Here is a 27,622-nt window from a genome sequence, read left to right as displayed (position 1 = left end):
AGTAATAAAAATATTATTTTTTGCTATTTTTGAGTATTGCAGTATGACAATCCAAATGTTAAAAAAGATTTCTTCACAGAGACTTGCTTATTGGTCTGAAAGCACAGCTTGGAAATTTTCTTATATACTTATTATTTGCTGATACTTAACCTTATACTTTTATGAAAGTGTATACATTACAAATGAACAAATTGTAGGATTATTGTTAAACAGTAATATTATTGTCTTAACAGATATGTCCACTTGGTCTTCTGGAGATTTCCTGATGTTGCTTTTTAACATGTATTCCTTGTAGAAATTGAGTAATCAAAATAAATAAATCATATCGATTTCAAAGAAAGCTGTGAAATGTATTATATTTTTTTACTTAAACTAATGAGAAATGTTCATGAAATTGGAAAAGTGCTGGGGATTGCACAGGGCAAAGTCAACATACTTTATCTCAGGTAACTGGTCCATCATCTCCGCACAGAACAAAGTCTTACTGTCTCTTGGAGAGCTTCATCATTTTAAGACCCCTTCTATGTCAGAGGGGTCTCGCCTGTTACAAGGAGCACCCTCTCTCTTCAGCATGTGAAGGGGGTAAAGGTTCCCGAGTTACTTCATTCTCTTGGAATAGATATTTCCCTTTATATCTGAATAATATCCCAAGATTTTCTATCCTCAACCGCTGTATACCTGGGTTCCAATGACACGCATGATCTCCTTTTGTATTTTGGGATCCTGAGTGTTAATGTTGGCATCTCCCACCTGTCCATCTTCATACCTACGGAGTTAAGGTAATAAATATAGTGATATCATACTAGGTAAATAACATTCTGGATGACTAAGGGTATGGTTACCAAACACAAACTATTGGAAAGGCAGGTACAAGAAATGGTCTGGTAAGAGATTAGTACATAGAAGGACAAGATAGCTAATATACTGAGTATAATAATACTAATGCATGTTTGATTATACTGTATTAAACCTATTAAACTTGGTATGAACAAGGTTTAAGTAGTGGCAAAATATGTGGCATGGATTTATATAAATAGAACCACAGATGCTCTGGTCACAGATATCATCCACCTGTTGGCATTTCTTTACACTAATGCTGTTGTTTGGTATCTTTGCCTGTACTGAAGTTGTAAGTATTCATCCCCTCTCACTATGGCGAGTCTAAGATATGTATACAGAGGGTGGGAGTACGGTTTAATACCACAAATAACTCCGGTTAGAACTGATTATTAAGTAGGTAATACTCTATGATGGTATCATATTACAAAATATTTTTTCTCAAATAAGGATGTTATTGTATCTTTACCCACAGGCTAATATGTACTGGTAATTACTCACACAAAAAAGAAGCGGGTACAGACATGGTCAGATACTGGACAAACCCAAATGTTCCCATGTTTCTGAAGATCCTTTGATGTGATTACTGTGGAAAGACACATCCATTTTAAGGGTGAAGTAAAAAAGGCTACCACTTTGATAATTTGTGCTTTTCCAAATCAATAGAAATCAGTAAAATCACATTGGTTGCTAGGCAAATGCACCACTTTTATCACTCAGATTAGACAGATTTGAGGGTACACAACCCAAGTCCTCAAGAGCTGCAAATGATTTTGGGATATCCCAGCTTGAGTAGTAAAAAGTAATTGTTACACATTCAGGCAAGAAGACACAGAATTCCTGGTCTGTTTGTGACCTTGAGGACTGGAGATGTTCAGCTCCAATGTAATTGTTTCAGTGGAATTAAAGAAAGACATTCAGTAGACTTGCACATTCTGATTAGTGGGAATTGCAAATTTACCGGAATGAAAATAGTGCAAAAAATGAATGGGTGCACATTCTCATTCTAGTTCACTCTCTCTCATACAGTCTAAATGTGTTCCTACCTTCTCTGTAGATCTTCCATCTTCTATCTTCAATCTTCATCTCCACATACATTAGCCTGTGGGAACTTCCACCGAAATGGCGACGCATGAGGTGGCACCCTTTCCCCCAGCATTCATTTTCGGTAGAAGACGTCACCTAAATCATTTTGCTCTCATTTGAACTCAAGGCAATATGGCGCTTACTGTGACGTTATTTCCCGATCCTTCAATCGGGGAAGAGGACATCACCCCAAGCATCGTTATTTTGCTCTCACTTGAACTTGAGGAAATATGGCAGCATTTGTAGGGAAGTCCTCATCCCCGATTGGAGGATCGGGGAGATAAATTCACTGTAAGCACCACCACTTTGGCGATGGGTCCCGCAGGGTTATGACCGCTGAGATACAGATTGAAGATGAAGCTAAAGATAGTAGACAGAAGATGATAAAGAAGGAGAAGACGTGAAAGAAGAGAAGATGAAGAGAGAAGAGAAGGGAGAAGATAGAAGACGATGAAGAATAAGAGAAAAAGAAGATGCGGAAGTGGTTGGCAGAAGGTGAAGTGGTTGCAGAGAAGGTAGAGAAACATTTAGAGAGCTGGAGAGAGAGAGAGTGAATATTCGCACTGGGCAGCGAATTTAGTTCCCAAATTAAAAACGCCCCCAATTTTTTAGGCGGAACTGGATGGGCAGAGAACAAAATGTATTGCCCGAAAACAAATGGGTCAAAAACAAACCGAAAAATGTGTCTAAATCGTTCTTGGCTTATTGGCACATGTCTAACAGTCAGTTTTGAAAGCAATGAAAAATGCAAACAGGGTTCTGTGTTTTATGGCTAGATGCGTTAGTAGCATAACAAAGGAGGTGGTTATATCACGTTATATATACTACCTACAGTTTTTCAGAAGACTATAGATAATCTGGATGGTGTCCATGAAAGAGCTACTACAATTAATCGTTTGCAGGATACATATTACCAGAAAATTCTAAAGGATCTAAAATGTATAGACCGGAAGATAGAGTAATTTTAATCCAAAAAATTATTCAATAAAGTACCAGATGTAAGTATATATCAAAGAAGGTAAAACATTATGACAAGAGGTCCTAGTCTAAAACTACAGTCTCAATGGCTTAGATGTAATGCAAGGAAGTAGAGAGGGTGGTAGATAGGGAATAATAACGTTGAGGGTTTAAAGCATGGAAAATTGGGTTGTTTGCCCTTACCAGCTATAGGATACAGCCCAAATGATATGAAATCATAGGTTGCGCCTGTTCCAAATTCTGGGCTAATCTTGTGTGTTTACTGTAGAAATGGTGTATTATTGTAAACTGCATTGTAAATAAAGTCTTTGGCTACTAAGCCGACACGTTAGGGCATTTGTGCAGGACAAACAGTAATTAATACTAAGCATTGGGAATCCAATTTAAAAGCAGAGGCTTTACCTTCACATAGTGCAATGCAGTTCAGATTGCGACTCTGCAGGAAACGAGACTGGAGGCATCGAGTCTGAAAGCAGGGAGGACAACGGAATAAAGAGAAGGATTTAGTGTGGGGTAACCAAGGGACAGAGAGGGAAAGACACAAAGAGACTGAAATTATAAAATTGTGTACATTAAGCAAAACCAGGAAGAATATAAGGAAGGGGAAGATAGGTTAATAAAAAGAACTAGATTAGAGGCAATAAAGGAAATACATGTGGGAGTGTAATGTTGGGTAATAGAAGAAACAAATGCATCTTTTACAAAAAGAACCACTATGAATGAAGGACTTCTCCACTTTGTTGTTTCCGAAGTAGTCTATATTTTGTGTCCACAAAGTCTCATTATCATGTACCTTCAGAATTGGTCGCTTATAATGTAAATCACTCTCCAATCTGGCATTACCGCACACACTGATTGCAGCAATCTGGCCTTTGTTTGAAATACTTAGCTAGGACATGCTGACTCAATCCAAGTGCGGCATAATGGCCCAGGAAAATGATCACCCCACCACAGGCAAAGAACGCACAGGCAACCAGCACTGATTAAAGAGGCAACAAGAACTCAGTAACAATACAGCCATAAAAATCACTGGTTTGCATTTTTTGGGGCCAGGTTTATGAAAAACAGTAGTTTCTACTATTAATTACTGATTACAGCAGTCAACATGGTATTTGCCCCATGCCGCCTCTCAGAGGGCTACAGTAGTACCACCGTGGATGTGCCAAATACAACCGAATTAACAGGAAAGATAAACTTGTAAATTACCTAAAGTATTCAATTTTGGAGATCTCCCACTCAAAGGAGAAACTACTTCTGTTTTAGGTTTTATTTGTGCCAAAGTGTGGGTGTCACTTATAAAATATGCTAGCTGTTGTGCTCTTCATTAAGATGATAGACTATAACATAAATCATATAAAATGTGTGAATATAGTGAGTATAGATCAGGATCGGCAATCCATCACTGCACAGACTGCCACTATATGTCTGCAAAGCTGTGAGATCAGCATTACAGACACAGAGCTGTGACACAGCTGTTATATATGAATGGAAAACCTTCTCTTTCTGGGTTGAAAGCGCACACACATATCACATTGTAGTAGATTATCCCAGCTGACTTATTCAGTCACAGATCTCTCATAAGAATGTATCCAGAGACACCATTACCATTCTCGTATTGATGCATAATCAAATTTAAAGGGTGTGACATATTTTCACTTTCATCTTTCACGTAGTAGTATAGTGTCTCTTATTTGACTGAACATTCGCCCCTAGGTATAATCTACCTGCAACTATCTACCACTAATCTTACCTGAGGGATGGTGTTCATCCGATTATATCTTTGCACCAACTCATCCTTGGATGGCATCCGATGTTGCCCCTTCCCCATACCTAGTATAACAAAAAATATATAATATTATTTATTGATTTATACGGTGCCCTTATATTCTGCATCTCAATATACAATATACAATACAATATTTATTGCTTTGGCTGCTTAAATATATCATTCATTTGTACAGTAATAGTATGTTTTCCATCAATAACTATGAAAAAAACCAGAATGTTGCAGAATCTTGTAATACCTTTTTTATTGGACTAACAGTATTTAAAATAATAGACGAGCTTTCGGGAGTCCTCCCTTTATCAAGTCAAAAGCATTTCCCAAACTACAGTACCATCAATAACTGAAAGCGGTTTTTGATCTGTATTCATTGGCTGTGCTGTCAGATATTTTATGAGGGAAAACATGTATTCTATATATTCTGTATTTTACATGAGCACAAAATGGAGTCAGAGCCATTTTATTTTACTTAATCATATAATGATTAGTTCTTTCTGTCCTTGTTCCCTCTATAAATGAGAACAAATAAGTATTCATGTATATAGATGCTTCAGTATATATGATCCAATTAACATTATCTTCCATGAGAAAGTTAAGGAGCAGACACTACATATCCTTAGGAATGGAAATTGGTATGGGGGATACGTCGTAAGACCACCAAAGCCTAAATTTACTACCTAGGAGGCAACGTCTGGAGATATGGGTGACTACAAAGACCTGATTTACTATCTAGGAGGTAACATCTAAAGATAAGGGTGACCATGGATAAATTCCAAACGCATATGTAATGGTCTTAAGTTATTTCTTAGACCAGAGCGTCTCTCGCAGGTAAATTAAGAAATTACAACGGTGAGTAGAAGTTCTAATTATAATGGGTAAAACCCACCGTTATGATTGGAGAATTCCAATCAAGAGGTGGAGGCTATGATAATAAGCTCTGTCTTTAAAAGCATATGTCTTTAATAATTTGGGGACTCACCCTGAAACAAAGGCACCCTGAAACAAATTGGACCCTGACGGACTCATTCACCAAATTTACCCCAGAGAATTGGAATTGGACATCTTAAGATCCTGACACCATATTTCACTCTTAGAGTTACTTTGAGTTCTAACCTAAATAACTTTTAGAAAATTATATTCTTCCCACTTAATTTCTTGCCACTGAACCTGGATTAACTTCTACAAGGACCAGTTGGACCGCAGCAACAAGTGGTGGTAATTATAATTTTTATTATTCTGAATAGAGGTGAATTTTGTCTTCTTCATATAGAATTCCCTTTTCTGGGAAATAGCAAGTATTTGACATTATTGTATATGACGGCTTGTTAGACTGCAGCTTATAACCCGTGATAATGACAATGATGAAAAGGTATTTTTACCTGTAGATGAAGTTTGACATTATTTGCATCTATTAGGAACTTCACTAATACTCTTAGACATTATTAAATTACTTTTAAGCGTCATATTAGTTGAAATAATATATAAAGAGAGTTAGTGATTTTTTTTTTAATACTGCCCTGATTATTATCATTTTGGTTGCTGAGTGGACTGGAAATTAATTGTGTGTGTTAGACTCATAAAGTAGTAATTCATATTGATAACTATCGATTATATACTGTATTTGGAACTGATTCAATTTGACATGTTTTAAGAATTTTCTGTTTTATATTATGCACTGTGTGACTCATATAGATATTTTATAAATTGTGTTTACAATAAATAATATTTTTGATTGACTATCGTGGCGATATCTATCTAATTTGAATTATAATTTTCAGCGATCTGAAAGAATTTAGGATCGGAGATAAAATATAGGGTATCTCTTTAAATTAATATTGTGGATGTGGTACTACAATATTTGATAGCGTTGTTATTTTGCGTGTGTGATAAAATATTGGTTTTGCCTATTTTGTCTCATTAATATCCCTAACAGTGCACAGTATGGTAGTACATTAGCCTTTTCTTCAGGAAAATTGCTTAACCACTGGTAGGTTTATAGGGGTCACCAGCCAGCCAATTGGCACAGCGATAAAGTAGCTGACATAGGCAACATACCCAGACACACACACAAACATACCCAAACACAGACACCAACATACCCAGACATATACACATAAGCACACAGTAATATACCCAGACAAACACATACACACAGTAACATACCCAGTCACACAGGCATACTAAGATACCCAGACACACTAACTTACCCAGACACACACAGTCACACATCTCACTTGCCAAGGAGATGCCTCAGCATGTCCTTAATGACGTTACATGACTCCGCCAAACTTCCCAGAGGCCGTTTGCCACTCTGCCTCCATGTAACTGAATAAACTGTGACTTGCTTTTAAGGTTATACGGTCTTCATGCTTTTTGGATTGCATCATTGTGTGACTTGACTATTTCTAAATTTAAACAATCAACCTGAATATACTCTATGATCTTCCAGTTTAATTACACATCTCCTTTTTTTACTTGATATTTGGTGTTATTTAACATAGGATTTGATTCTAGAATTTGATGTCTTTATTTAATAGGGACAAGAATGACAAGTCACAGTGGGGTGGGTATATTTACACCCAGGAGGCAATTGACAATCAAATAAATAGAAGCATTACAGAAAAAATGAAGACAACTTTAACATGCAGCTTAATATAAAGAGGCACTGACAGCAGTGAACAAGAAAGAAAGCAAAACAATGGCATTCCAAAACAAATATTAATACATCCTCATTTTCTATAATTAATAGTTCATTCTCAACTGGGCAAATGGACAGTTTAAATCTACAGACAACTATCAGCTATCAGGGGCAGCACATTTGCAAGTGCATTTGGTACTCTTAAAACAATCCACTTTGTAGCTGTATTTGGTTATATGATGCATAAATAAACAAACTTTTCAGCCTGGCAGGCACTTAAAAATCTCACAGCATTCACAGTCAGGCACTAGAACACCTGACATTGTTCAGACATTGCCACAACACTCACAGCACACAAAATAACACAACTCACAGCACTCTCACAAATGCCACCACTGAAAGACACTTACACAAGAACTTCCATCACTCATATACATACTCCCACAAAACCCACACCTCACACACACAGTGGCACGCACACAATTCACAGACTCAGCTTTTAGGATTATTATACTGCAGTTAACATGCAAGGGTTCTATCTGCACAACAGTTATCTCTTCTGTCATTGTACTGAAACTCTTACCTGAGTATCCAAAGGAAATACTGGAGATGGGACTCAGGTAGATGCCCTTGCCATATGCTGCTCCATGTAACTGTAGAGAGAGGGACTTGTAAAGATCTTCACGGAGAGAGTGGTCAAGGCAGCACAAAATCATTATAGTTTTATAAAGTTATCTGCTTATAGGCGACAACAAAGGAGCGATATCTAGACATCATGGCACATGAATCGAATGGTTCTTACCTGCAGTTATATTATATGTTTCTAATAGATTGTCACAACAGATAAAGATCAACTGGCTCATCTGTTCTAAAAAAATGTGAAACCACATACTCATATGTATCCATGTGGGTGGATATGAATCCAGCTTCAGAATGGATTTGTGCACATGGCAAACATTCATTCAAACATTCATTCAAACATTACTTTACTATACTACCTCCACTGGAATTTTGTTATACTTACCATGAATGTCTCATATTACCATATGTGGCAATTTCCCAATGCTGGTCCACCTGGAGCTTTCCCACTCCTGTCTAGGGTGACCACATTTCCAAACTGTGATCCAGGTAGTGAGGTGTGGCTTTTACAGAGAAGTATCAGTCATGCCTGACACATACATACACTATATGGACAAAAGATGATCTCTTCATTATTAAATTGAGGCCTCACATCAACAAGTACCATGCCAAACTTCAGATCGAGAGGTGTAAAGAATGGTTTGATGAGTTTGGTGTGGAAGAACTTGACTTGCTCGCAGAGCCCTGACTTCAACCCATCCAACAGCTTTGGGACAAACTGGAATGGAGATTACAAGCCAGGCCTTCTCATCAAACATCAGTGACTGACCTCACAAATGGTCTACTCGATAAATGGGCAAACATTCACAGAAACACTCCAAAATCTTGTAGAAAGCCTTCACAGAAGTGTGGAAGCTGTTATAGCTGCTAAGGTGGTGGGGGGGGGTGGGGGGGGCTACATATTCATGTCTATGTACTTAGAATGCAATATCATCAAAGTCCCTGTTGGTGTAATGGTCAGATGTCCCAATACGTTTATCCACATAGTGTAAATAGTTTCTGTGCTACATGCATACATACACTCTCCCACACATAGTAGGACTGTTCAAGACACTAAAGCAAAAGAGACCTCTCTTTCTTTCGCTCTCTCAAACAGTGAGTAGAGTTGTCCAGCTTCCTCTCTTATGCCGTCAGACAGTTTGGCACAAACAACTGACCAATATCAAGCAAAAGTATCTTTGAGTAAGGTCTGCTGACAACCCTTAGTTTCAGATTTGATTTTCACCTTTACAGTGCATAGTACAAAGGGACATCCCATGCCGCAAGGAGTCAAGTTGATTTGGTGAAGCTGAAGCCTTTTTTCAACTCAACTCTGCAAGATGGCAGCCAAATGTCAACTTTCCACAACTTCAACCTTTGTGAACAGTTGGAAAGACACTCTCAATTATATTTGGGTTCAGATTTTTTCTTATGAACTAGTGTCCAAAGTTTAACTGAACATTCATAGTGAGATCCTACCAGGGTCACATTCCTATAGATGTACCAAAAAGGAAAATAGGGAGATTCTCCCATATTTAACTCACATTCAAATACAAGCCATCTCAAAGGACAATGTATTAGCATGGACGGAGCAACAAAATAATTTATAAAAAATATATAAGGGTGGATTTTTCCTTTATTTTCACTTTTCAAAAAACGTTGCTATTGGTAAGTAAACAACTTGATTAATTACTTTAGGTGACAGAGCTCTGCAGCGGATATTGCACAATGAAAGTAAGAAACCATACTCCTTTCAGAGAAACCTTGCATCCTATGGAGTTCCTGTAGGAAAAGCTTCCATACTATGGCATATACACTTCACAGAACTACATGAGCGAAAGCTCACCCATGCATCACATCATGGTAGATTCCCCTAGTCTGCTGCTTCACAATTTGCGGTTTTAATACAGCTATATTTTACGTTAACATATCCATGAAGTAGTTACGTATACTACATAGTTCACATATAATGATTCCTGTAATGGGGAAAGAATGCTACAGTTTTTGTGTCAGCTTTATAGCAATGCATTCTTCATTTATCATCTCCCTTGTATAATCAGCTGCACATTTACCTGAAGTTTAGTGTACGATGCATTCACCAGTCCGTTTCGTAGAATGGAGTGCCAGTTCTCAATATGAGAGCCGCTGGTAAGAGAAAGAGATTTGTACTCCATGGAGAAAAAATTACTCCCCACCTCCTTACATTATTTACCCTGCTTCTCACTTAACCTATTATCGTCTCTTCTTATGCTCTTTGTTCATCTACTCAAACCATCTGCTTGTTCTTTGTATACATTTAACATGCATTTTCTTTTACCTATGCTGTTCTCCTTTTTCCCTCCAAAACTTTTAATGCTTGCATTCAACCCCACTTTTGGACACCTGACACAAATTTCACCCCATCCCCGGTTTTTCTCCTATCCTCCTTCCTATATTACTTTCTTAATTAGATTTTGCTCTGCCTCTCTCCTCATGATACACTTCAGTTTCTTCATATCCTTTGTTGCGTGCAAATTTTCTGATATTTCAATTTCCTTTATTCCTTATTTTCTTCTTGTTTCATATACTCTTTTCACATCCTTCTGTGTTTTCTGCTCCCCACTTCCTCATCTCTTACCCCACTACCTTAGTACTTGAATAAAATCCCAGTCTTTTTGTTATACCAATCTTTCTTACACCCTAGTACCGTAATGTGTCCCATCTGACTGAACTCTTTTTTTTCTCCCCATATACCCCACCGCTCTCACTGAAAGGCGAATGTGCTTCCGTAGAGTTTCTTGGCTGTCCGGAATCGGGCCTCCTTGGCTGGGGGACTACTGAGCAGCAAAAATTGATGAGAGGTGTGCATGAACTTCAGCTGCTACCAGTGGAGTCAGGGGAGTGAGAGGAGATGTAGGATAAGACAGATCACGAGAGAAAAGACGTAAACATGGAATTGTGGGTGAAAGAAGGAAGGCAGAGGAGAGGTATAGAAAGTGTGGTGATGAGGCAAATCAAGATGAGGACGAAAAGAAAGATATGAGTTTGAAAGAAGGATGAAAAGACAGAATAAAGGACAGAACGGAAAAAAGGTGGAAAGAGGCCAACGAAAACATAGATATTAGAATGGAAAAAAGGTGGATGAAATTGGGTGGGGAAGAGAGAGGAAAAATCCATGCAGCAAATTAATCCTGTATTGAATACATTTCAGAAGGTTGTAAACATTTCATAATGGGCTTTCACTACCAGCACAGTGCTTATTTTATAAGAAGAATAAACATTCAAAATAAGCATCCTAATGGCTTTTACGAGATCTAACATTTGTGTCATTGCGTCCTTTTATCTTAAGACAGGCGGACCATAATGGGAGGTATAGTTTCACAACAGCTGGAGAGCTGATTGGCTACCCTCTTTATGTGTGTGGCACTATGCCACTTGAGTACCTAGGTGACCTAAAGAATGGAGGCTTAACACAGTGTTTGCTAACAAGTACACTCTAAACTTTTAATGCTCTCCAGGACATGTAGTAGGTAAAAACATGAGATATTTATGTATTCTTCTTGTATGTACAAATAAACAGTACAATAATTCTTACAATATTTTGACCAAAAGTACCCCAAGGGGTAAACATACTACTAGTATGGTTAAGCAGATCTCTGACTGTAACTAACTTACTAAATTTAGACTTCCCTGTGCATTATTAAGGCCCAGCCATTACAACCAAGCTTTACTTACCTGGTAGCTACTAGCCTATTCTCATAAAATGTTTTTCTTTAAAACAAAAAAGTTGTAATGAAAGTTTTGGGGATTTAGGTTGGGTCCCTCTTACTTTCTAATAAAGGTTAATAGGGATTTTTCCCTTTCTCTTCACAGATATTCACTTGGTCTGGAAGTCCTGCTGTTTTACTTTTGATAAAAAAAAAAACTTTTTGTATCACCTACGAAACATAATTTAGTGACTAAAACCCTATGTCATGTGTTTCCTAACAGAACTGAATGTTTGTGTTATTCTTCCTATGTGCTTGTACACTTCTAATAGCTCTCCTGTACAATATCTTAATGCAATACACAGCATTTCTGCTTACAGTGTGTGTATATTTGCAGCTCCTCTGGTTACTCTGCCTGACTATGACTTTTAAGGAAGTTCACACAATCCCATCACAATCCCATCAAATAAGTATTTGTACATAACCGTGTATTAACATTTTCATGGTCATTAGAACTGTTTTTCTAAGTAATACTTCCTATCTCTTTACAAACTACATTAAAGAAATAAATAATTACCCTGCTCAGGGGAAGTTTGACAATGTGAGATCTGTTACTGGAAATGATCCTATAAGGAGAAACAGAAAAAACCCACACATTAAAATAATACAATAGCTAAAAAGAAAGGTCCAGCTCATTATAAGGAGATATGATTAAAAACCCAAAAATCAATCTTAGAACCTTAATAAACAAATTAATTCTGAATATTAATAACAATAATAATGTGTTGCTTGTGAAAGTATTATATTGTATAAGGTATTAATCTGAATAGATACATAATACCTAAAGTCGTTCTGGCACAGAGTTTGAAAAGTAATGACACACAACACTGATGAAGGATTGTCAGATTGTATTAGAGTATGCTGTAAAATATTAATTGTAACTCTACTGTAAACTTTCTTAAGCAGGGACAGATTTGGCATTAGGAAAAATACACTATTATGGTGATCGTATTACCTTCTGGTTCCAGTAAACACACCTAAAACATTCATGTCATTTAATCTGATTTAGTTGAATGGAATTGGTCTGTGCATACTAATGTCACTCATTCCCTTGACCCTGGCTGTCCATCAAACCAGAGAATGAGAAATAACACTATACTTTCACGTTCTGGTTAATTTCTGATAAATAAAGCCTGTTAATCAGTAGGCATAAAAGCCATCTTTATTTTCCTCTTCCTCTTATTTTCCCCTTATTTTTCATAGTAACATACCATTGCAGCAAGGGGTGAGCCAAGGGGTCAAGTCTGTCCATCTGTTTCTTGATTTCCAGATAAGAGCCCTAAACAACAACAAAAAACAACAAAAAATATTCACAATCCCTGATTTGTTCCTCATACTAATACATTCTCCTAAGAAGTTACCTGGGTCATTTCTCGAATTGACATAACACTGTCTAAGGCTTTCTGGAGACGTTCATAGTTCTTTTTCTGCAATAAAAGAAACAAGTAAAATGCATCATCTAAAAAATACGATAAAATGAAATTATGGCTGTACCTGGGACATTTCTAAACATGTTGATTAATAGCCAATTTCTACGGTATTTTGTGGTGAGATTTATAAATTTTCCTAAAATGTGAATGGTTTTACATTGGAATATACATCTATCAGCCGTAACATGGAGACCACCTGCCTAATATTGTGTAGGTCCTTTTTTTGCCACTAAAACAGCCCTGACCCCTCGAGGCATGGACTCCACTAGACCTCTGAAGGTGTGCCGTGGAATCTGGCACCAAGCCGTTAGCAACAGGTCCTTTAGGTCCTGTAATTTGCGAGGTGGGGCCCCTATGGATGCATCCTTGTGCCATGCGTTCTCCAGGTAAGCGACTCACACGCACCTGGCCATCCACGTGATGTTAAAGAAAACATGATTCATCAGACCAGGCCACCTTCTTCCATTACTCCTTGGTCCAGCTCGTTTTAATCATGTTCCCATTGTAGGCTCTTTTGGCAGCGGACAGGTGTTAATATGGGCACCCTGACTAGTCTGCAGCTACACAGCCCCATATGCAACAAACTGTGCTGTGTGTTTCTGTCAGAACCAGCATTAACTTTTTCAGCAATTTGAGCTACAGTAGCTCGTTTGTAGGATTTGACCACATGGGCTAGGCTTCACCTCCCCCCAAATGCATCAATGAGCCTTGGCCATCCATGACCCTGTTGCCAGTTTACAGCTTTTCATTTCTAGGACCACTTTTGATAGCTACTGACCACTGCAGAGAACCTGTGGGGGAACACCCTACAAGAGCTGCAGTTCTGGAGATGCTCTGACCCAGTCGTCCAGCCATCACAATGTGGCCCTTGTCAAAGTGGCTAAAATCTTATGCTTGTCCATTTTTCCTGCTTCTAACACCTCAACTTTGAGCACGAAATGTTCACTTGCTGCCTAATATATCCCACCCACTGACAGGTGCCATAATAACAAGATTATCAGTGTTATTCACTTTACTTGTCCGTGGTCATAATGTTATGGCTGATCGGTGTACATTTGTTTTATCAGAACATGTGTAAGGTAAGTGTCATGCTTTTATGTTGTCCTTTCTCCAATATAAAATCTAGAATATAAAAAGAAACAAAGTGAAACAAGTCTTTTATCTCTGCCACAGCGGTTCATATATGACTATGTAGCCTGTAAAACTTTTTTTATTTACAAGTAAGGAAAACCAAGCAATAGAATCTTCTACAATTCAATGTCACAATAATTTTACCTTACCTTAGGGTTAAAGGCCAGTGTTTTGGGGTCATTAGGATCCACTACTGATGGATACGGCTCAAATATAATACTTTTCCTAGGTGATTCCAGAGCAGCCCGACACATGGCAACGAGCAAGCCTACTACCTGGAGATCACATGAGCAGACATGCCATTACATGAAAAGACTCTACCTTTCTGAGAAAGATATAAGAACACACCTGTAACTCATTTAGCTGTAGTTAAAGAGAGTTTTACTAAGAAATCACTTTACCTCAGCTCCAGTTGCAACTTCTTCAGCAGCCCCAGACATCACTCCCAAAGTGTAGAATGAGAAGACACAAAGTTCCCGTGTACACACTGCTGGCTGGGGCATCAAAGACAACAGAAAACCAAAATAATAGATATATGTGAGAGAAAAAAAGAGAAGATGACAACAAGTGAGAAAAGATAGATACAAATAGTATGAGAGAAAAGAGTAGATGAATAGTTTTAATAAAGGAGATATACAGTTAAGCACGTTTAAGTGCGAAACGCGCCAGGACTTTGTTTTGTTCTGCTGTGGTATGTTTTTCTCCATGTGAATACTATTGAAGGCTTACAAGCATTGGATTGACCTTCAGCACCCTGTAGTTATGTTTCCTTGTTGTTGTTGTTCTTGCAGAAAGTAAAACAGACCAGGTAAAGGGAGATGGCTGTACCTGTGTTCACACATGCATGTGTATTTTCTGAAACCATACGCTAACCTTGAGCATGGATGCATTCTGGAAGACATGCTGCTCATCGCACACAACACAGTATTCGTTTAGAGTGGGGAGACGCTGCTCTGCATACTTCATTATCTGTATAGGAATAGAACGTGTGAGGCAGGATGGTGAAGTGTCAACCTTGAGACTAGCATTCAAAGATAGACGATGAGCAGAGAATAGGTAGGAAAAAATATTCTAACCTGCACCAGAAATCCATACTCCAGAGTAGGTACTGTTTTACAGTGCCCGCTGACCTACACAGAGTAAAAACCTTTAGTATGTATGTACTTTTGGCTGCTAGCCTCTCTTAAATCACACATATATACAGTATATCACTGTATCTAAATGCCTTGTTTATCTGTGACTGTTATAGTTATGTCTTACCTGGGTTGTAGGGTTATGAGATCCATAAATCTCAGTTTTGGGGTTCCTTAGAGTGCAAGATACAGATCTGTTCATAAGACGAGGGGCACGGAGATCTGCCCCAGCAAGGCCACTTCGGAGATCAGGCCCAGTTAGGCTGCTCCGTACACCAGAGTCTTGAACTCCAGGGAAACTAGGAGATCTGGGATAAAGTCCAAATATGAAAAAGGCAAACCAGAAAAAAAAAAAAAAACACACTGAGGGGGAAACATAACATTATATAAGGGAAATAAAAAACCCCCAATAAGACTAAAGTTAGGAACAACTGAGATGCAACCAGGAATATGAGAATTAAGAGACAGTACTAATTAAGAGATATAGGGTAGACTCCTTACTTGGGTACAGGGGAGAAAATGCTAAGCCCAGCCCGGAATCTTTTGATGCTACCGCTAACTCTGAGCCATCGGAGCCTCCTCTCTTGCTGGGAACGCAAAACCTCATTGCTGAGATACCTCCACTGATGAGAGGAAAAGAGGGAAAGAATCCTGCAAGAAATAAAAATAATAGGCAGAAAGTAGGCAAAGAAACAAAAATTGGGAAGGAGAAGACAGGATGAAAGGTGGGAGAAGGGCCATAGAACAGTCACAAATTGGGCAGGACAGAGCTGGCATTGTGAAAACAGGGTGATAGAGAAACAGAGTTAAGGAGTGAGACAAAATATGATACAAAGGTATATGGTATGTTTGGAATATGTATTATTATTTATTGCTGTCTGCATGGCTATAACATTTGAGACTGCAATGAAAATAAAAGGTAGGGGTTGAGAAAAGAGCTTTTAATCTTTATAAAGGGATAGTTTACCTTTTCAACATTTTCTTCCCAAAAGCTTAACATGCATGCTTTCACAAATTTTTATTGTGCCTTTTTTGTCTTTACACTCTAATGTCGCATTCATAAATTTATTTTTCTCTTTACAGCTTTTCCTCCCTACAGCTTTTCATCCCTCAATTCCCAACACTCACTTCTTCAACTGAATTCCAAGACCAAAGTCATCTCTGTTTGACGGCTGAAAAACATCAATGGTGGGTTCTGCAGACAAAATAAAAGAAACAGTGTTCTTGACAAATGTTCATTTGTAACTAGCAGGCGAGTCTTCCTTTACAGCAAGTTAATATATTTGAGACATTCCACACGTGTAATATTTTGTACAGCTGTTTGTCAGATATTTACCAGAGGACTAAAAGGTCTCCAACTTCCCATTAAACTGAGGAACGGTGGATATATAATGTCCCTATCAGATAATCTGTATCTCCTCAGAAGATAAAATGTATAATCTCATGGAATCCTCCATACCCAAGAACAACAATTCAGAGCTTGGTAAATCCTTCTAAAGCATGTCTATGCATTATATCACAGGCTGCCATACATTGGGTTGCTGATGTTCCAGGTCAAAACGGAAATTTTAGCATCAGGATGAGTACTTGACTGCCAGGCCTATTTCCAGTATTCTTGGCACCATCCCTGAGCGTTTTCTGGCTACTTCACCTCTGCGTGTTTACTGGGCTAGGCTTGTGGATCTCTAGCTGTCCTTTGGCGCTCCACTCTAATGACTATAAGCCCAGTTTGTCAAACCTTTCCTCTGAACTGGGTCTTGACTCCTGCTTTTTTTTTTGGTAACCCAAACTTGGCTAGTGCTCAATAGGAAGGAGAGTGTTAGCGGAGGTGTTTAAGCATTACTTTACAATAGCGGGATTGCCTCGCAGCTAAGGCAGTCTGCAGGAATCTTAATTAAGCCCTTCACACCGGAAGTCTTAGGATGATTACACGCAAACTTGAGACTTCCTGTAAGTATGAAAAACTCATGTTTACGGTGTGGGCACAGTGATGCTGATCAACCAGTGACAGTTCACAAACTGCTTCACTCACCATCACTTTGGATGAATGTTACCCCCTGGTCTATACTTACATCAGTACATGATGACATGAAGGAAACATTGTCTGTCTACCACCATATCTAAGCAGCATGAACACTCCAGCCCTCCATATCTCCTGCAATCTCTGGTCATTTTGCAGCAACTTAATCATGGTTCCACACTGCACGAAATAAGTATATCGAGCTGCTTTCTCTTACAGAGATCCTCAAATGTTGAATAACCAGAAACCATCAAATCATTCTTTAGTTTAAGATTCCTTAAAATGTTTGCCTCATTGTATTTAGTTATCTTTATTTTATACCTTTTGTTTATAATTACTATTCTTATTATTATTATTAATATCTATTATTATTTTCTCATATGTTTTCTAACTCTCCAGGACATACTTGAAAAAGAGAGAAATCTCAATGTATTCTTCCTGGTTAAACATTTTCTAAATAAATAAACACGTGTTGTGAAAAAATCCTAAGCAACACAGTAGATGAGAGAGTGGGTGGTGTCTTTTGTGGAAGTGGGCAGGACTAGTGGTTAACTGTCCATCTTACCCAATGAGCCACCTTGTATCGCTCAGCTGCAGAGCGCTGCAAGGTTGCCATGCGACAGCTACAATGAAGTGCGTGCCGTAACGAGGGAGACCCTCTATCAGTTCAATGAGACCAGCCCCTCTGTTGACAGCAGGCCTTCAAGTAGCAATGTATACCTTGTAATATTCGCCCTAAGCTGGTATGAAATATATATATATATATATCGTATTTGCACGAATATAGGCCTCACTTTTTTCCCCACTTTAGGAAAAGTGCGGCCTATATTCTGGGTTTAGTGCAGGGATGCACAATTCGTATCGCCTGATGCCTGGGACATTTAGTTCCGGGCGCCGGGCAGGTGTTTTTTATTTTACTTTCATTTAGCCCTGCTGCAGGAAAGCAGCAGGGTTAGGATCCAGATCCCCCGCAGCGCTGCAGGCTACCTGGATCCTTCTCTCCGGCAGCCGGTGGACGTCTGCTCTATGCACCTAGACAACCTCCGCTGTCGGCTCTTCCGCTGGGGCTTCTATGGTGGAGCACCCTTGCGGTGTTCCACCATAGAAGCCCCGGTGGAAGTGCCTGCAGCGGAGGTTGTCTATGCGCATCGTGCAGACGTTCACCTGCGGCAGCGATGCGCATAGACAACCTCAGCTACCGGCACTTCCGCCGGTGCTTCTCCGTCTATGAAGCCCTGGCAGAAGTGCCAGCAGCGGAGGTTGTCTGCGCACATCCTTCCCCCTGTGTCTTTCCATGCACTAATTCTACCACCAGCCTTTGTCAAATTTGCATTATTATCTTTGTGTGTTTTTTTACCACACACGTTGTACTTTAGGTATGGATTTAAAGGTCATGGTATATGTCACTGTCACACAACACCCCAATATGTATTCAGCAACATCTCCTTAGTACAGTGATACCCCACATGCATGGGTTTGCTGGATTGTTTGGGGGCTAAAAGGCCACATTTGGAAAGTGTGCATTTTTCAAATTGGAAATTAGACATGTGGTCATCCTTCCCCCTGTGTTAATTGGGACATTGTTGAACCCGGCCAATTCCCGGAAATTATTTTTACATATTACAATTTATTTATTTTTTATATTTTTTTATTATAATTTTTTTTTTTTTTATTTTACTAATCACATTGTGATTAGAAAGCTGGGTTCCACTGACTTGCATGATTAAATGCAGTACCTGTATTCAACCTGCAAGGGGAGCCAGAGTTCTCAGGAGGGTTCATTTTGTTTACAGGATGTGCCGCCATCTTGCAAAATCACTCGCAGTGGCAGTTGTGACCGCTAACAGCGGTCACAGCGCATCCTGGGATGGGCATTCAGTGTCGAGGCATTTCAGCAACACCATTGAACTCTTTTAAAATGGTTGTCCTTCACCATACAGTGTATGGTGGATGTTGACCCCCCCGGGGAAGGGCCAGGCATGGCCCCTAATGCCGATCTCGATGTTGCTGAATGCCTCGACATCGAAGTATTACAGCAACACCGTTTGGGTGCAGAAAGCGAACGTAGATCGCTTTCTGCACCCATCCAAAGCCATGACAGTCCTTTTGTCGCTAACTGGATGTTAGTACGCGATGTGCCCGGACCATCAATTGTCATGGAGTTAAAGCCGGGTTTTTCAAAATAAAAAGCATAACCCAAAGCAAGATCCTAGATTTCATATACCACAAATCAAGCGGGTACATGTATTTTTATGTAATGCTCATACTTTGCAGATTTGCATTATAACTTTGTTCTTTAATAAAGATTTATAGTAAATTTAATGGTAGATAAGAACCATTCGGCCCATCTAGTCTACCCATCTTTCCCGATGTAAAGACTCAGACCTTAATCTACACATAGCCGGTAATACACTGTGACTGGACTGGATATAGCCAAATACCAACAATCCTCACAGTACTCTTACAGGTTATGAACATTTAGAATGCACTTTATACAAAAAAAGGACTGCCAACAAAAATGTAAAGGTGGGCTACATATAAAGGAATTACTTACCAGGACCATCCAGGTACTGTGAGAGGGAGAAGCGTAAGCGAAGGACTATGGGTTCTGTGCGGATAACCTTCCAGGCAGTGGCTACCTCTTCCTGCAGCAGGATCAGAGTAAAGAATTTGGAAAAGTTAAAAAAGACAACAGGCATGAAGAGAGACTGCATGACAGGGAACGGAAATGTGAGATGGTAGTGATTGTAGGCAAATGAGAGAATTAGGAACACAACTCACATCAATAACAATGGAAAGGAGCGGACAAACAAAGAAAAAAAACATAAAGAAACACCAAACAAGGGAACAATAGTAAAGGGGACCTACATCCAAAAATCCTATGTTTATATGCAGGTCGATATCAGCATCATCGATGGTCCCGTACTCTCTGAAGGAGATAAATGATAGTGTTGTGGGAGATCAACACAAAGTAATGTTATGCGATCAATGCTATATAGAAACCCCAGGTACGTTTCTCCTGCAAAAAGGGCTGTGCAGAAGGCAATCAGTAAAGAGACTTTAAAGAAACCGGATTTAACTATGTGTTACGCTGAGTCCGCAAAGTTCTCCCTTCAGTGGAAGCTCACTGGGGTTGGACTGTATAAAATGGAGTTAGTGAGATGTGTCACCTTTATCTTTAGTGAATAAACCCCATAGCATTAAAAGTATTTTTTTAGATAAGAATTGAACCTACTCATTATGGAAAGCGGAGCTTATCAATTTTCCCAAGCTTTAACAAAATCTCAAATAGACTATATGCACCTATATATGCTATACTTTATATTCATGCCTCTCACCTGACAGACACAGCACTCTCACTGTATATCTCCTTCACAGCTTCAATATCTGCATCTAACTGGGGATGTCTATACAGATCTGCACAGCACGTACCCTGAACAAGAAAAGAATTGGGTTAAAACAATGGATCCATAGTTCAATATCAAGATTTAAAAAGGAATGGATGAGATGGAAGACTGGAGTTAGATAACTGTGATGTATTTGTGTATGAGTGTATAAAATATTCTTGTTCCTGTTTGTTGGTGTATTCAAGTCAATATTTACAGGATTGCGAGAGAAAAGACCAAGCCTGCTTCCTCATGATTGAAAATAACTTTACAAAAATTAAAATATGCTGGTGGCAAGTGAACAGTCAGCATGTGGGAGTAGAACACACATGTACTGTTTATGGTTAAAATGAGAAATGTAGGGTTAAAAACTGATACCCTTAGACCACATCTTCCTGTTTTCCACGGCACCCCCAAAAAGTGGAGCTCCATAAAAAGTGCCTAGCCCACCTTATAAGGAATCTCATGTATGTGAAAGTCATGCGCACCAGAACCAGAACAACTTACTATGGCTTAAGTGAGGAGGAATAGATCTATAATTATATACCTGAACTCCATATAGGAACTCCCCACATTCGTTGTCCCCATCAGAGTCGTCCTCAGCCCAATTGTGACCTTTGATGTCCTAAAGATGACAAAAATCAGTGTATACGATCTCCTCAGTAATGTCTAGTTTCTTTTATTTCATAAAGATTCGCCAAAGTTTAAAAGATTCATCTTTTGACATGACAAATCTACTCTGAGCCTGTTGCTTCTGTAGAGACCAATGTAAAGCATTCATCATAACTACTTTTTTTAATTAATCAGTAGCAAATGTATTTTTGAAACATATAAAAAGAACATATGTACACTTACCCCCTCTCTCTTTCTTTCATTAATGCTCTAGGCAGAGGAATATCACAGCTCCAAGACTAATGTTCAGAAAACAGTTTATCTAAGGTGATCTATATATTAAGGTTCCTCTGCCCCACATAATGTGGTGCATCTTACCATTTGTGTAGAGGTGTTGGGCACCCTGGCTATTGTCTCATGGATGGGGATCCAATGGCCCTGTTAATAGCCGAGCTGTCATTGTCACATAAGCAGGCATGCCAGGACTGCTCAGAACGTGATGTATTGCCACCTGTATGGAGAGAGCACTGGAGGTATCAGACAAATGACCCAAATTGAAAGAGTCACAACAATGTCAGGGAAAAGACAAAAAGAAATAAGGACAATACCATGTGGAAGGTATCTGTTTATCTATCTTCAACTTTAATCTTCAATTTTTAACTTAATGGACGCATATATAGAATGCATTAGGAGTGTACTCAAAATGAAAATTCTGTAAATCATTGCTCTCAGTCTTCATACCTCAGACGAGCCTGTTGTGCTGGCACTGTTTGTGAGTGCATTTCACACCTTTTACATAGCTTCTTGTTCTTGACAATATTACACTATAAGATTATTTCTTTTTTCTATGTACACATGCGCCCCGAATTTTGCTGGTTACGTGTTTGAACGCCGAGAGGAGCGTTCTGGTTGGGCTGCGGCAGTGATACATTAGAGAAGTAATTTTTGGTTCCTATTCTTTTACCATCACCTTACACGTGTTTTTTGGGTGTTTTTAGTTTTTCGTTTTTCAGTTTATATTTCTCCTCTCAAACTTTTCCTGCTGAGTAACCATAATAACACATGTTAACTAGCACTCTGATAAGCTGTTGTGTCTTATCAGAATGCTGTTTAGAAATTTAGGCGTGTTAAGGGATAACGGGCATACAAGAAGAATAATATGTGTTCCCATGGCAAATGCTTGTAGCACTCATTACCCTGGATCAGGGCTACCAAGGGCTAGCTGTAGGGGAATAAATCTCATGATGCTCACCCATACACTCCTTTGCATTCAGAATGCTGGCTGAGCGTTGCTGCTTCAGAGCTACCTGTTGGGTACCCTAACATATATTTTTCTGTGCCCTCAGTATGTGTTAATGCTTTAAATGAATTCCATCTGCTAGTTGGGTGTATATGTACAGGTACGTATAAAAGGCATGTGCTTGTATAAGCTACTGGTGTGAAGTGCTTAATTGACAAATGATCTTCGCATACCATATTCAATTGTATTTCTCTACATGCACATTCATCCTTGCTAAATAACACAGCGCTCTAATAAATGATTTATATTAATGGCTGCTAATATAGAGTGCCATCTACACAGTTGTGGACCTTTACATGTCAATGAAGTGTATACATAGCAGTATGTATAGATACAATACAAAAACAATACAGAACAAAAGAAAAGAGGCGTTCTGCCATGTATAGCACACTGATCACAGTATCGCTGTGCTACAAATATAGATGATGTAATGGAGCTTTGTCAATAATTGGACACCATATGCCCCTACAGATACAGACTCTTTTAGAGGTGATTCATAGAATATACCACATGCTAGTAACACGTGACTATCTCTAAAACTGTCCATTTCATTTATATACAGTGTATATATATATATATATATATATATATATATATATATATATATTCATGAACATCTATTTTAATTTACAAAGGTCCATTCTATCCCTCTCCCCAAAATGTCTGTATTTATATGCTCACACATAATTATTTTTATACTCACATGTTAGGCTTTGTGCAATGCAGCTTGATAAAATGAGACAAGGCTGAAGGGTGTGTAAGTGTCAGTAATGTATGGTTCCTGTGTGCTCCTCTATGATAATAAATGCGAATGTCATATGTGCATACTTGTTTCTTTACATAGCAATATATGTGTTTTTATGGTATGTTCAGACTATATACATTACTATGTGTACTGATGATGGATTGTTAATCAAAACTATGCATTTATAAGCATTCTAGTGTGTGTAATGCCGAAGGCATACAGGCAATTTGGAAATGGATTGTCAGACAATGGGTGCAAATTGTATCAGACATACAAACGTGGATGGGTGATTTGGTGATGGCAGATTGTATGAGAAATGAAAATGTGAGGGTGGGGGGAATCACTAAGGGTCTCAAGATGCCGCTGTCACAGTGTGTGGGAGAGAGGGACAGATCCTGGGAAGGGCAGGCAGGAGCTGTAGAATGAAAATGGCTCTCTGTGTGCCAAAGGATGTCTAGATGTCTCTGCCGAAGAAAATCTCTGGTGGCTGAATTTGAGTGTCCCTCAATTTTGCTGTCATTTGCAGGTTTCTCTATATATCTGGCTCAAGTAGGAGCTGTCACAAAATGTCTTTAGCTGTCTCTTGTAGCTGATCAATCCCTTTAAAAAAAGCAGGAAATAAAAAATCAAGGTGTGTCTGGTTATCTTCCTTGGATGAAATCTGTCTCTCGAAAACACTGCTGTTTGCTGGTATCTCTCAGCTGAGGGATGTCTCTGGCTGTCAGGGGCACAGCTGCTCCTGCCTTTGTTATTCCTGTGCTGATGGCAGCTAAGAGCTGAGTGCGCTTGCTCAGAGTATCCTCTGCAAGTCACGTGACCTCCTCTGTAAAGCTGGGACTGGTACCCAACATTTACATGTGTACATCTAGCACTCCAAAATACTGAGCATCCTCTATATCACGATCAGTGAAAGCAGGTAAATATACTAATGGACACTGATGAGATACATACATAGTTCATATGGATAAATATTAAATATTTAATTGTTGCATTTCTTTTCTTTTTGTTTTTCTGTGCATGTGTTTTAAAATCACTTCATTAATTATAGAGATACCTTTATATTGTATATTCCATCTGAAGAAGAGACACCTGAGGTCCCATAAACCCAATTTATAGTGCACCCTTGAAGTAGCTAATAATTGGTTAACACAAGTTTTGATTGCAATTAAGGGGAAGACCTGAGACTTTTACCTGGGGGCTCTAGGTTCATTCAAGATCTGGTAGTAAATGCTATAGGAAGCATTGATAAAAAGAATCATTAAAATGTTGAATGGTTTGCAAGATAAAAATTATCAGGAAAGACTAAGAAATCCTAACATGTATAGCCTGGAGGAAATAATAGATGGAATACAGAGATTATAATCTAATGGTTTAGATGTAATGTAAGGAAGCTTTACTTTAGTGATGTCACTTACCGCTTGTCTGCTGGCGACGGAGGCCCCCACCCGCCCTGGAATAGATGGAATATAGAGATTATAATCTAATGGTTTAGATGTAATGTAAGGAAGCTTTACTTTAGTGATGTCACTTACCGCTTGTCTGCTGGTGATGGAGGCCCCCACCCGGCCCTACCATGGAGCAGAGTGGGGCAATTGCTCCAGGCAGCACTTTTGAACGGGCCCCAAGCACCTTTTTTTTTTTTTTTTTTAAGCGGAGGAGAGAGAGGGGCGCCGAGTGGTTTTCGCTTACCCGCTCGGCGCCCCTCTCTCTCCTCTGCGAGCCCTCGTTCTCGGTGCCGGCTTGTAATGCTGAGCGCCGAAAGATGACGTAATTTCCGGCGCTCAGCATTTCAAGCCGGCACTGAGACCGAGCAGGGACTGCTGAAAGGTAAGTACAAAGGGGGGGGGGGGGGTAGGGTAGATAAGAGGGAGGGAGGGAGGGAGAGTAAGGGTAGATATTAGGGAGGGAGAGGATAATGGGGGGGGCAGGAGAGGAAGGGTAGATAGTGTGCGGGGGCATCAGAGGAAGGGTAGATAATGGGGGGGCGGCATTTTAAACCTTGCCTCAGGCGGCATTATGTCTTGGGCCGGCCCTGCCAGCACCAGTGCCTTGAGTCCTATGTATTAACTCCCTCTCACCCTTCGGTCTGATCCGGTCCCCAGTCTCTCTCCCTCTTATCTCATCATTGACTCCCCCTTATCTCCCACCCTCCGCTTGCTTGATCCTGTCCCAAGTTCCCATCATAACCCCCGTTCCCCTCATTAACCCCCTCCCACCCTCTGCTCTGCAAATGAAATAAACTCCATCCCACCCTTCAGTCTGATCCAGTCCCCAATTTCCATTATTAAGTTCCCCGGTCTCCTCATAAAATTGTTTTAAATAAACAAAAAAATTGCATATTTTTTTATCCAATTAATTGAAAAAATAATCAGCCAACTAATTGATTATGAAAATAATGATGAGTTGCAGCCCTAGCCCCATTCCTTCAGTGCATGCATGGGGACATACACGCTCCATTGTCCCACTCCACATGGAGGGTCCTCCTGTGAAATTCGGCAACTGCGTCAGTCTCCCTCCACTCTCCTTGAAGTCCCAGCGGCCGGGAATCCACAGGAGGCTCCTTCTCCAAATCGTTCTTGGTTCATCTGTGGGTTAATAGCGGTAAAAGAGTGCGCTGGTGTTGTCAATGGCGTCCGGGATATGAAGGTTTAGGGCATGTGGGACATGGACAGGAGCGGCACGGGAGAGAGAACAAAGGCACAAAAAAAAAATCACAATATAGATAGAAATCACAGCACTTTTTAACCCAAGGTTGTGACACACCTAATTTACCAAAATTCGTACAAATACGAATTCACAAGTCTAGTGTATTTCTTTAGGCATCTTTGGAGGTCATACCTTGGGGTACTACACGATTCTTTCCTTTAAGTGCCCTTTCTGTATTGTTTTTTGTCAAAGACTATTTTACGTTTCAACTAACAGATTCCACTTTTTTTATAAACTATATGGAAAGCATGACCCAAACATAGGCTTGTGTAGTAAGACTTAGTTTTCTGGTTTAGGCCGGCAAATAGTTGATTAGCTCATAATTCTGATCTCCTGGTTTAGATTTGAAAATCTGCTTTCAAGGAGCTAATTTCCAGCTCATCAACCATTTAGGCAACTGTCCCCTCTCTGTTCAGAGAGCAGCAGTGATTTACACTGATTGCACATGATTAGATGCTGTGCTGTCAGCAACTTTTTTCTTTGACAATGGTCAACACGTCGCATTGAAAGAAATTACATGATTCCATCTTTCTTTATTTAAATGTGTTTCTATCATTTTGCAAAAAAGAAATAAATTTGATTATTCTTGACTAATACCATAACCATATTTTTTAAAATGATATGTTTCCCTAACTTTGTTCTGTCAGACTCAGTCCTACTTATTTTAACGTTAAACATTCTTAAAAAACCCACCTATTCAGAGAAGAATTCAATCTACCCTCCTAATACCTTTAACCTGTATCCTGAATAAAATAAGTTAATGCTCCCCATTTTTGAGATCTCCAGGGCACTGACTTCTCCACATCACCCTCGCTACTATCAAATCTTCCTCACCCAAGTAGGCACTCTCCTGCTTCATTTTCCCTCAACCCCCTAATAGACTGTAAGCTCAGAAGACCAGGGTCCTCTTCTCCTTCTGTACCAGTAGTTCTTTACATCTGTCAATGTTATTGTCAATTTTGTATATTAGCATTTTTAATAGTATTGGTAATTTTCTCCTATTATAATAGTGTTATAGAATCTGCTAGCAAACTATAAATTAATTAATGTAATGCAATATTATATAATATTGTACTGTATGTGAGGCAATAAGGGTAACATTGTATTTATAGTTTTCAAAAGTAGAAAAAAAATTATCTTAAATGTACATATGGTTTTGTATTTTGCAACAGCATATCACATTATTACTTACAATAGAACTGTTACAAAATTAAGAGATGGAAATATTTTGATTTACAATCCATTATTATGAACCTCTATAATATAATTCAATGAGAGGTACTGTTAAAATACCTTCCTTCTTGGTACTACAGTGAATGAACATGTTTTTGTAAATTGGACAAGTCCTGACAGTAGGTGGGAAACAGGCTTGCTCATGTACATTAATGGGTACTGTGTGGATGATTCATGATATGACATCATAGCACTGCCCACCACATGTAACACTGGCACATTATGTCAGCTGTGCAGGGC

At 39.1% G+C, this 27,622-nt stretch overlaps 1 protein-coding gene across 1 annotated transcript; it reads right to left on the bottom strand.

Moving 5' to 3' along the window:
- Window positions 1–663: 663 nt before the first annotated feature.
- LOC149297659 (protein mono-ADP-ribosyltransferase PARP6-like) lies at window positions 664–25,018 on the bottom strand. Its single transcript, XM_089488149.1, has 23 exons — window positions 24,976–25,018; window positions 24,859–24,893; window positions 21,334–21,411; window positions 20,739–20,833; window positions 20,269–20,329; window positions 19,955–20,045; window positions 16,509–16,575; window positions 15,882–16,031; window positions 15,508–15,688; window positions 15,324–15,377; window positions 15,121–15,216; window positions 14,649–14,741; window positions 14,397–14,522; window positions 13,048–13,113; window positions 12,898–12,965; window positions 12,204–12,252; window positions 10,688–10,800; window positions 10,013–10,085; window positions 7,906–7,975; window positions 4,652–4,731; window positions 3,304–3,367; window positions 1,339–1,423; window positions 664–766 (listed from the first exon to the last, which is right to left on the bottom strand). Exons 1-23 carry the CDS (start codon window positions 25,016–25,018, stop codon window positions 664–666), a joined length of 1,941 nt encoding a protein of 646 aa, XP_089344275.1.
- Window positions 25,019–27,622: the final 2,604 nt, after the last annotated feature.

The sequence above is a fragment of the Sceloporus occidentalis genome, unplaced genomic scaffold (assembly GCF_023333645.1).
Source record: "Sceloporus occidentalis isolate IW3139 unplaced genomic scaffold, rSceOcc1.0.p SCAF_37, whole genome shotgun sequence".
NCBI classification, from domain to species: Eukaryota; Metazoa; Chordata; class Lepidosauria; order Squamata; family Phrynosomatidae; genus Sceloporus; species Sceloporus occidentalis.
Note: the sequence above shows the minus strand (reverse complement) of the source record. Positions and strands in the feature narration are given on the sequence as shown.